This window comes from Schistocerca cancellata, chromosome 3 (genome assembly GCF_023864275.1).
Source record: "Schistocerca cancellata isolate TAMUIC-IGC-003103 chromosome 3, iqSchCanc2.1, whole genome shotgun sequence".
NCBI lineage: Eukaryota > Metazoa > Arthropoda > Insecta > Orthoptera > Acrididae > Schistocerca > Schistocerca cancellata.
In genome coordinates, this window is record NC_064628.1 from 408,884,642 (window position 1) to 408,896,790 (window position 12,149).

At 42.7% G+C, this 12,149-nt stretch overlaps 1 protein-coding gene across 1 annotated transcript in view; it reads left to right on the forward strand.

Annotated features, from left to right (window-relative positions):
- The window catches only part of LOC126176343 (zinc carboxypeptidase-like), a 117,172-nt gene that overhangs the window by 36,677 nt on the left and 68,346 nt on the right, over positions 1-12,149 (forward strand). Inside the window, exon 3 of the mRNA XM_049923494.1 lies at positions 3,793-3,982. Within this exon, the coding sequence (XP_049779451.1) occupies positions 3,793-3,982 (190 nt within the window). The remainder of the gene's footprint in view (positions 1-3,792; positions 3,983-12,149) is intronic.

A 12,149-nucleotide genomic window follows, 5' to 3' on the forward strand; every position in this document is an offset into this window, starting at 1 on the left:
TTCTAGGCGCTACAGTCTGGAACCGCGCGCCCGCTACGGTCGCAGGTTCGAATCCTGCCTCGGGTATGGATGTGTGTGATGTCCTTAGGTTGCTTAGGTTTAAGTAGTTCTCAGTTCTAGCAGTTAAGTCCCATAGTGCTCACAGCCATTTGAACCATTTAATTGGTTTGTGTATCACTCTCCATGTTTCATACCACCTGATGCAGCCTGGTCTAGTAATAATTTTATTTTATTTTATTAGTTTTGTTTATTAATAGAAACTTTTATGTAGGCATGCTATTCCTATTTTGTGCTGAAGGTTTTCCTGTCTACTCCATTGTTATTTATGTACTGTTCAGTTTTTACTTTTTCATTGCAAAGATGTTACTTACTGAATGTTTCTACTTCAGTCTAGATGTGTTACTTCTCTTCCAATGTTGTCTGTTAACATTCAACTTCTTTGGTGATAATACTCAGTAAATGTCTGAAGATAGCCTTGTAAGCCTAAAACCGGTTAACAATAACAGTAATATTGTAGAACAAAAGCAAACTGGTGCTTTTCATTTATTATAATGTTGTTCTACCAAGAACCGACGGAAGATTCTGTTAATATCAATATTCTGAGTTAAACATTGCCAATAGTGTGCAGGCATTACCTCTCACCACGTACAACGCAGTAGCCGACGAAATACACTTACACTTAACGACCGAGAGCAGCGGCGTTTGTGTAGAGTTGTCACTGCTACCAGACAAGCAATAGTGCGTGAAATAACAACAGAAAGCAATGCGAGACGTATGACGCACGTATCCGCTATGGCAATGATGCGTAATTTGGCGTTAATGGACTTTGGTAGCAGACGACCGACGCAAGTGCCTTTGCTAACAGCACTACATTCCTTTCAGCGCCTCTCCCGGGCTCGTGACCGTATCAGTTGGACACTAGACGACTGAGAAACCGTGGCGTGGTCAGATGATTCCCGACTGTAGTTGGCAAGAGCTAATGGTGGGGTTCGAGTGTGGCGAAAACCCTACGAAGCCAAGGACCCAAATTGTCAAAAAGGCACTGTGCAAGCATGTGGTGGTTTCATAATGGTCCTCTGGTCCAACTGAGCCGATAGTTGATTGAAAATAAACAAGTTCGGCTACTTGGAGACTAACTGCAACCATTGATGGACCTCATGTTCTTCAACTATGATGGAATTTTTATGGGTGGCAATGCGCGATTAGTCTAAAGAACAGTCTGGACAATTCGAGCGAATGATTTGTCCACCTATCGAACATTTGTGGTGGGATATAATCGAGAGATCAGTCCGTCCCCAAAATCTTGCATTGCCAGTACTTCGGACTCATGGACGGCTATAGAGGCAGCATGGCTCACTATTTCTGCAGCGGACATCCAATGATCTGTTACGTCAGGTTACGTCGAGTCACGCCGGACAAAAACCGGTCCGACACGATGTTAGGAGGTATCCCATGATCTTTGTCACTTCACTGTAGTGTAGCCAAGAGATACTTCATCGCTTGTATGTTGCCCTCTGGAAGAGTTGACTCAAGTGTAATGGAACTGTTGTAAAGCCTATCGCTCAAGCATGACGTCGCGTCACAAATTTCTATGGAGAGAGTCGTAATCCTCTATTCATACGGCTGCAAAATGAGCGCAGAATTCCAGAATTCGGTATGTTACATCCATAATTTCCTTTCGGATTTACAGAAGTGTTATATCACAGAATTTGTTTCACACAGATCTGGTGTTTTATGGCAAAATTATCATGGTGTGTTAAAGAAAGTTGATGTCTGTATCTCTGTTGTTAGTGAAGTTGCATTAGCCTTTGTTGTAAGAGTCTCCGGTCGCTAACTACACTCCTGGAAATTGAAATAAGAACACCGTGAAGTCATTGTCCCAGGAAGGGGAAACTTTATTGACACATTCCTGGGGTCAGATACATCACATGATCACACTGACAGAACCACAGGCACATAGACACAGGCAACAGAGCATGCACAATGTCGGCACTAGTACAGTGTATATCCACCTTTCGCAGCAATGCAGGCTGCTATTCTCCCATGGAGACGATCGTAGAGATGCTGGATGTAGTCCTGTGGAACGGCTTGCCATGCCATTTCCACCTGGCGCCTCAGTTGGATCAGCGTTCGTGCTGGACGTGCAGACCGCGTGAGACGACGCTTCATCCAGTCCCAAACATGCTCGATGGGGGACAGATCCGGAGATCTTGCTGGCCAGGGTAGTTGACTTACACCTTCTAGAGCACGTTGGGTGGCACGGGATACATGCGGACGTGCATTGTCCTGTTGGAACAGCAAGTTCCCTTGCCGGTCTAGGAATGGTAGAACGATGGGTTCGATGACGGTTTGGATGTACCGTGCGCTATTCAGTGTCCCCTCGACGATCACCAGTGGTGTACGGCCAGTGTAGGAGATCGCTCCCCACACCATGATGCCGGGTGTTGGCCCTGTGTGCCTCGGTCGTATGCAGTCCTGATTGTGGCGCTCACCTGCACGGCGCCAAACACGCATACGACCACGATTGGCACCAAGGCAGAAGCGACTCTCATCGCTGAAGACGACACGTCTCCATTCGTCCCTCCATTCACGCCTGTCGCGACACCACTGGAGGCGGGCTGCACGATGTTGGGGCGTGAGCGGAAGACGGCCTAACGGTGTGCGGGACCGTAGCCCAGCTTCATGGAGACGGTTGTGAATGGTCCTCGCCGATACCCCAGGAGCAACAGTGTCCCTAATTTGCTGGGAAGTGGCGGTGCGGTTCCCTACGGCACTGCGTAGGATCCTACGGTCTTGGCGTGCATCCGTGCGTCGCTGCGGTCCGGTCCCAGGTCGACGGGCACGTGCACCTTCCGCCGACCACTGGCGACAACATCGATGTACTGTGGAGACAACACGCCCCACGTGTTGAGCAATTCGGCGGTACGTCCACCCGGCCTCCCGCATGCCCACTATACGCCCTCGCTCAAAGTCCGTCAACTGCACATACGGTTCACGTCCACGATGTCGCGGCATGCTACCAGTGTTAAAGACTGCGATGGAGCTCCGTATGCCACGGCAAACTGGCTGACACTGACGGCGGCGGTGCACAAATGCTGCGCAGCTACCGCCATTCGACGGCCAACACCGCGGTTCCTGGTGTGTCCGCTGTGCCGTGCGTGTGATCATTGCTTGTACAGCCCTCTCGCAGTGTCCGGAGCAAGTATGGTGGGTCTGACACACCGGTGTCAATGTGTTCTTTTTTCCATTTCCAGGAGTGTATGTGAAAGAAATTACAGATATATTTTAAGAGACAAAATTTATTTGAAGTGCTTAAGTTGGACGCCTTACACTATGTACTGGATGTGTCATCGAAACACTATAATCTGACGGGCCACAAATTTGTTATTTATAAAGGGAGAAGCGTCACCCGGAAATGCACAGTTTCGGCACAGTGTGACGCATGAGCGCTGTGGAATCAAAACTTCTTCGGTTTATGTGTGATATCCCGATTCGTTGTGCAACACATTAGCAATCAATATAAGCAGACGCTAGTATTGCACCTAATAAATAAATAACATTCCTGAGAATTTCCGGACAATGACTCTGCCTTGGAAAAATGATCAGTTTGCTGCCCTACGTAGTGAGCAGTCCGCAGACGGAGAAAGGTCGTTCTCTTTACACTTGTGTCTAATGTATTGTCCTCACTTGAAAAATGACCAGTTTGCGTTCAGCAACACATGCTGAAGGTTGACGGTGATTTTTTATACACCCGTGTAAAAATTTGCTATTCCTATAATAATTTCATTACAGTATTATTGAAAGCCTTCTATCGTGCTCAGCCATACACGCGAGGGAGTGGATCAGCACGGCCAGCGTGACGTGGTTCATCAACGAGATCCTCAGCTCGACCGACGCCAGAGTGAGAAGCATCGTTGATCAGTTCGACTTCTACATCTTCCCTGTCACCAACCCCGATGGATACGTGTACTCTTGGACGGATGTGAGTAGCTGTCTTCTAAATGTACGTTCATAGACTTTTATGGTCAGAGTTTCAAAATGTTTCTTCCGGCTCATTGGCTGAATCGTATTGTTAGTGTGGTCTTCTTTCCAAAGAATGGTTTGATGCAGCTTGTAGCATGATTCTCATTGCCGAGCTGTAAGAAGGTGTGTTTTGTAAACACGACAGAGTGCCTGTCCGAGGGTCGAACTGTTTGCAATGGCTGCCGTACAGGTTGGTTTAAATTGGCCGTTGGCTGTGTTTTTTCTGACCGATGGTGTGGAAGAAAGTAGTATCGCCGAAGATGAACGCGGCAAATACGGTGAACATCACAATATGTACGACAAATGACCACGGCTGACAGTTCAGAAACTAAGCAATAAATCATAGGAACATCTTACCAAAAATGACAATGCTTCAACATGATGACGACAATGATAAGTGTGCATTTTTGCTAGAATGATAAGTGTGTTACTAAGATTACACAATTTAGATCGGCACAATTATAACAACGTTATTAGGTAACCTTTTCAAAATTAATAACTAGTAAAGGCACTGAGCGGTAATTTCAGTTCAAGGTATGAGGCGATAGCTGTGAGAAATAGTTAGTCATTGTTTGCTGTACATTGGTAACTAATACTCAGCCTAACTGTACTTGTAATTGCCGCCAATTACGTAAATCAGACAGAACGACTTTTCCTTCGCACATATCTCATTACCAATGCAGTATGCTGTGTTCGTAAGCTTATCTGATTTACCAATATGTTATCGTGTAGTTCTTTGTCTGATTTATTAGTTAATTATGAAAAGGATAGATTGTTACTCACCATATAGCCGAGATGAGATGTACAACAAAAAGACGGCCAAACAAGTTAGCTTTCGGCCAGAGAGGCATTCATTGGAATTAGATAAAATACACACTCACACACACTCACGCAAACATAACTCACACGCACATGACCACACTCTTTGGCTGCCGAGGCCTCAGCATCCAGATGTTGTGGTCATGTGTGTGTGAGTTGCATTGGCGTGATTGTGAGTGTGTGTGTGTGTGTGTGTGATGTGTAATTCCGTTCAAGGTCTTTCTGCCTGAAAGCTAGCTTGTTTGACCGTCGTTTTGTTGTGCCTATAAGCGACTCAACATCTGCGCTATATGGTGAATGTTGTTGTTGTTGTTGTTGTTGTTGTGGTCTTCAGGCCTGAGACTGGTTTGATGCAGCTCTCCATGCTACCCTATCCTGTGCAAGCTTCTTCATCTCCCAGTACCTAATGCAACCTACATCCTTCTGAATCTGCTTAGTGTATTCATCTCTTGGTCTCCCCCTACGATTTTTACCCTCCACGCTGCCCTCCAATGCTAAATTGTTGATCCCTTGATGCCTCAAAACATGTCCTACCAACCGATCCCTTCTTCTAGTCAAGTTGTGCCACAAACTTCTCTTCTCCCTAATCCTATTCAATACTTCTTCATCAGTTATGTGATCTACCCATCTAATCTTCAGCATTCATCTGTAGCACCACATTTTGAAAGCTTCTATTCTCTTCTTGTCCTAACTATTTATCGTCCATGTTTCACTTCCATACATGGCTACACTCCATACAAATACTTTCAGGAACGACTTCCCCACACTTAAATCTATACTCGATGTTAACAAATATCTCTTCTTCAGAAACGCTTTCCTTGCCATTGCCAATCTACATTTTATACCTTCTCTACTTCGACCATCATCAGTTATTTTGCTCCCCAAATAACAAAACTCCCTTACTACTTTAAGTGTCTCATTTCCTAAACTAATTCCCTCAACATCACCCGACTTAATTCGACTACATTCCATTATCATCGTTTTGCTTTTGTTGGTGTTCATCTTATGTCCTCCTTTCAAGACACTTCCCATTCCGTTCAACTGCTCTTCCAAGTCCTTTGCTGTCTCTGATAGACTTACAATGTCATCGGCGAATCTTAAACTTTTTATTTCTTCTCCATCGATTTTAATACCTACTCCGAATTTTTCTTTTGTTTCCTTTACTGCTTGCTCAATGTACAGATTGAACAACATCCGGGAGAGGCTACAACCCTGTCTCACTCCCTTCCCAACCAATGCTTCCCTTTCATACCCCTCGACTCTTATAAGTGCCATCTGGTTTCTGTACAAATTGTAAATAGCCTTTCGTTCCCTGTATTTTAACCCTGCCATCTTTAGAATTTGAAAGAGAGTATTCCAGTCAACATTGTCAAAAGCATTCTCTAAGTCTACAAATGCTAGAAACGTAGGTTTGCCTTTCCTTAATCTTTCTTCTAAGATAAATCGTAAGGTCAGTATTCCCTCACGTGTTCCAATATTTGTACGGAATCCAAACTGATCTTCCCCGAGGTCGGCTTCTACCAGTTTTTCCATTCGTCTGTAAAGAATTCGAGTTAGTATTTTGCAGCTGTGACTTATTAAACTGATAGTTCGGTAATTTTCACATCTGTCAACACCTGCTTTCTTTGAGACTGAAATTGTTATATTCTTCTTGAAGCCTGAGGGTATTTCGCCTGTTTCATACATCTTGCTCACCAGATGGTAGAGTTTTGTCAGGACTGGCTCTCCCAAGGCCGTCAGTAGTTCCAATAGAATGTTGTCTACTCCAGGGGCCTTGTTTCGACTCAGGTCTTTCAGTGCTCTGTCAAACTCTTCACGCAGTATCATATCTCTCCTTTCATCTTAATCTACATCCTCTTCTATTTCCACAATATTGTCCTCAAGTACATCGCCCTTGTAGAGACCCTCTACATACTCCTTCCACCTTTCTGCTTTCTCTTCTTTGCTTACAACTGGGTTTCCATCTGAGCTCTTGATATTCATACAAGTGGATCTCTTTTCCCCAAAGGTCTCTGTAATTTTGCTGTAGGCAGTATCTATCTTACCCCTAGTGAGATAAGCTTCTACATCCTTACATTTGTCCTCTAGCCATCCCTGCTTAGCCATTTTGCACTTCCTGTCGATCTCATTTTTAGGTGTTTGTATTCCTTTTTGCCTGCTTCATTTACTGCATTTTTATATTTTCTCCATTCATCAATTAAATTCAATATTTCTTCTGTTACCCAAGGGTTTCTTCTATCCCTCGTCTTTTACCTACTTGATTCTCTGCTGCCTTCACAACTTCATCCCTCAAAGTTACCCATTCTTCTCCTACTGTATTTCTTTCCCCCATTCCTGTCAATTGTTCCCTTATGCTCTCCCTGAAACTCTGTACAACCTCTGGTTCTTTCAGTTTATCCAGATCCCATCTCGTTAAATTCCCACTTTTTTGCAGTTTCTTCAGTTTTAATCTACAGTTCATAACCAATAGATTGTGGTCAGAGTCCACATCTGCCACTGGAAATGTCTTACAATTTAAAACTTGGTTCCTAAATCTCTGTCTTACCATTATATAATCTATCTGATACCTTCTGGTATCTCCAGGATTCTTCCATGTATACAACCTTCTTTTATGATTCTTGAACCAAGTGTTAGCTATGATTAAGTTATGCTCTGTGCAAAACTCTACCAGGGTGCTTCCTCTTTCATTTCTTAGCCCCAATCCATATTCACTTACTATGTTTCCTTCTCTCGCTTTTCCTACTCTCGAATTCCAGTCACCCATGACTACTAAATTTTCGTCTCCCTTCACTACATGAATAATTTCTTTTATCTCATCATACATTTCTTCAATTTCTTCATCATCTGCAGAGCTAGTTGGCATATAAACTTGTACTACTGTAGTAGGCGTGGGCTTCGTGTCTATCTTGGCCACAATAATGCGTTCACTATGCTGTTTGTAGTAACTTACCCGCAATTCCTATTTTTTTATTCATTATTAAACCTACTCTTGCATTATCCCTATTTGTCTTGTATTTATAACCCTGTATTCACCTGACCAAAGTCTTGTTCCTCCTGCCACCGAACTTCACTAATTCAAACGATATCTAACCTTAACCTATCCATTTCCCTTTTTAAATTTTCTAACCTACCTGCCCGATTAAGGAACCTGACATTCCACGCTCCGATCCGTAGAACGCCAGTTTTCTTTTTCCTGGTAATTACGTCCTCTTGAGTAGTCCCCACCCGGAGATCCGAATGGGGGACTGTTTTACCTCCGTAATATTTTACCCAAGAGGACGCCATCATCATTTAACCATACAGTAAAGCTGCATGCCCTCGGGAAAAATTACGGCTGTAGTTTCCCCTTGCTTTCAGCCGTTTGCAGTACCAGCACAGCAAGGCCGTTTTGGTTAGTGTTACAAGGCCAGATCAGTCAATCATCCAGACTGTTTCCCCTGCAATTACTGAAAAGGCTGCTGCCCCTCTTGAGGAACCACACGTTTGTCTGGCCTCTCTACGGATACCCCCCCCCCCCCCCCCCCCCCCGTTGTGGTTGCACCTACGGTACGGCCATCTGTATCGCTGGGGCACGCAAGCCTCCCCACCAACGGCAAGGTCCATGGTTCATGATAAGGAAGGATATGGTTAATAGCAACTTATTATTTTTGTAATACTGTTATTATTGCGTCCTGAATTTTCCATTGTTTTATTAGCTACTTAGTTGCATATTGATCTGACTGTTACGGAAGACGCAAGTAAATTAAAACTGGTGATACTTACGCGTTTCACAATACACCATTGAAAAGAGCTAGAAAGTACGCTTCTTATGAATAGATGATGTCAGTTTGTAACTAGTTTCAAGCGCCTTTACGCGCGCGATGTAAATACATTGCTTGTAAGTAAATTAACATACTTACAAATGAAAACATAGCCCATTATTGGCTGTGTATTAATGTTCTTTATTTAGTTTTGCTATTAACTGATTTCGACTTTGTGTCGTTTCCAAACACATCCGAGCGGTCTAAGGCGCTGCCGTCGTGGACTGTGCGACTGGTTCCGGCGGAGGTTCGAGTCCTCCCTCGGGCATGGATGTGTGTGTATTTGTCCTTAGGATAATTTAGGCTACGTAGTGTGTCTTAGGGACTGATGAGCTTTGCGGTTAAGTCCCATAAGATTTCACACACATTTGAACATTTGTTTCCAAACATATGCATGACATTAACTTACGTGCATCACGTTTTACATTGTGTAAGTATCGGATTCATCTTACACGCCATAATCCATAAATATATATGGACATAATAGTAACTACACCTAAAAGTGCATAATGGTGTACCGTTACTGTACGGACTTTGTCCACATGTACTCGTGGATTATGGCGTGTAACATGAATCCGATACCTACACAATGCAAAACGTGATGTTCATAGGTTGATGTCGCGCACCTGCTTGAAAACGATGCGAAGTCGAAATTAGCTTATTGCACAAGTTAAATGAAGAACGTTAATACACAGCTTACAACGGACAATGTTTCAATTTGTAAAATGTTTAGAGGCTGTGAACCCATACGGAAACAAAATTTCAATATACTTCACCCTGTGAGTTCGCAAAAAGCCAGACAAAAAGAGACTTTGCTCTCAACGTATATTCATATTTATTATGTTAAATCACTTTTAATTTGAATGGTTGGCCATCTTTTAACAATTATTTTGGTTTGGCGTGATCACGAGGGTACAGAAGATTACACGCAGACTCGATAAGATCACGGAGTTCCGAGATGGCGCGACGGTAACTAGTGCGTGTGGTTGTTCGCGTTGGTGTGAGGTAGTTTATTGATAGAAACTGGACAGCAAGCCGTCAACTCGATATTTTGGGGACTGAGTAGCGTTACTAAGGCTTTGAACTAGCAATCTCGCAATCAGCTGGAACCCTAACTTTTATCAGTGTCAGACTGTAAACATTGCAGGACCTAGAGTTATTTCTGTGACTGCTTTATTACTGGTACTATTAATACTGTCAAACTTTTTCCTCCGTTGCTGCTTCAATTCTGCTTCATCGTCTACGTAAGAACAACTCCATCTTTTGCACCTGAATGTACGTACAAATCTGTTCGCCTATTCCTAGTACCCATTATCAGTGATATTCATTCCTATGTCCTTTTGATGCATCCATGTGTTCTATATGCGCTGGGTACGCATAGTACCGGCTTCCTTCAATTAATAGGTCACGTTTAAACATTTTACAGCACAATACTTACAGTGTGCTACATCATAGTTTATGCCAGTGAAATGTTATAAAGCGACCTATCAGTTGGATGAAACCACCGGTTCTACTTGCATCCAGCACAGAAGAACACACTGATACTTCAAAAGAACGTGTAAATAACTACCACTGAAAATGCTTGCCATGAAAAGGCAAAAAATGTTTGGTACAAGCACACTAAATATTTAGTTGCAAAAGATGGATGTTTTTCCTTATCTGGACGATAAAGCGTAACTTCCTGAATGCTTCGAGAAAATTTATGTATATATTTTTTACCGAGCTATCGAAATTTAATTGTACTGTTAGCTATTGGTATATTAGTAATTAATCGGCTACGGGAGATTATGTTACGAACCTTTGAAATGTGGACATCTGCCTGCGCCAGAATTGCATATATACAAGCTTCACTTCACGTACGTTATTATCACCAGCCTATTTGACGTTATACTCGCATGCTTTTTGCAAAGCCTCCATCCTATTTATTGAGTTTTTCGGTAGTGAATAGACAATCAATTCATCAAAATTTGAAGCAAAGGTGTTGTGTACCATTATTGGCCCTATGGGCTTTATCGCAAGAATTTATCATTAATCACTTTTATTTATGCTTAATTGGCAAACTTGCCAGAGTTAGAATTTCAGCTGCAGGATCACTTGTGTAACCTGTTGAATTTTAAATAATGTAGCTGCAGGGCACAAATGAGGCGGCCAGAAACGCACCACCGCGTCAAATAACGAACAAGCATTAGTCAAGGTCATACATGTGTCCAACTTTCGCAAGGTAGAGTGAACCAAGCGTTCTTGTACTATATATAAGAAAAAAAGGTCCTGTGCCAGTTTCATCATCCGTGCTTAAACACTGTATCCTGCATCCACTTGAACATGACCTTGTATTCAAGCCGTGATCTCCCTCTACATTTCTCTGCACTACCAATTTTACTATTCCTTGATGGCTCAGGACTTTAAATCAAGAATAGCTGCCAACATGAGTAACTTAGAAGCAGATATCCTCGGATTAGTGAAGCAACCAAAATCACTTAATTAAAGCAAGTCTTCCGGTCCAGACTGTATACCAGTCAGGTTCCTGGTTCCTTTCAGAGTATGTTGATGCAGTAACCCCATACTTAACAATCATATACAACCGCTTGCTCGACGAAAGATGCGTACCCAAAAATTGGAAAGTTACACAGGTCACACCGGTATTCAAGAAAGGCAATAGGAGTAATACACCAAATTCCAGAACCATACCACTGACGTCGATATTCAGCATGATTTTGGAACATATATTGTGTTAGAACATTATGAATTACTTCGAAGATAACGGTCTATTGACATACAGTCAACACGGTTTCAGAAAACATCGTTTTCGTGAAACACAACTAGCTCTTTACTCACGGAATGTTAACTGCTTTTGACAAAAGATTTCAAGTTGATTCCATATTTCTAGATTTCCAGAGTGCTTTTGACACCGTACCTCGCAAGCGACTTGTAATCAAATTAAGTGCTTATGGAATATATCCCAGTTATGTGATTGGCTTCGTGACTTCCTGTCAGAGAGGTCACAGTTCGTAGTAAATGACGGAAAGTCATCGAGTAATAGAGAAGTGATTTCTGACGTTCCACACGGTAGTGTTGTAGGACCTCCGCTGTTCCTCATCTACATAAACGATTTAGAAGACAATCTAAGCAGCCATCTTAGGTTGTTTGCAGATGTTACTGTCGTTTATCGTCCAGTAAAGTTGTCATAAGATCACAACAAATTGCAAAACGGTTTAGAAATGATATCTGTAAGGTGCGAAAATTGGCAATTGACTACAAATAATGAAACGCGAGAGGTAATCCACATGAGCGCTTAGAGGAGTCCGTTGAACATCACTTACACGATACATCAATCAAATATAAAGGCCGTAAAGTCAATTAAATACATAAGAATGACAATTACGAACAACTTCAGTTGGAAAGAACACATAGAAAATGTTGCGGGGAAGGCGAATCAACGACTGTGATTTTTTTGGCAGAACACTTAGAAGATGCAATAGATCTACTAAAAAACTGCTTGTCTGTCGC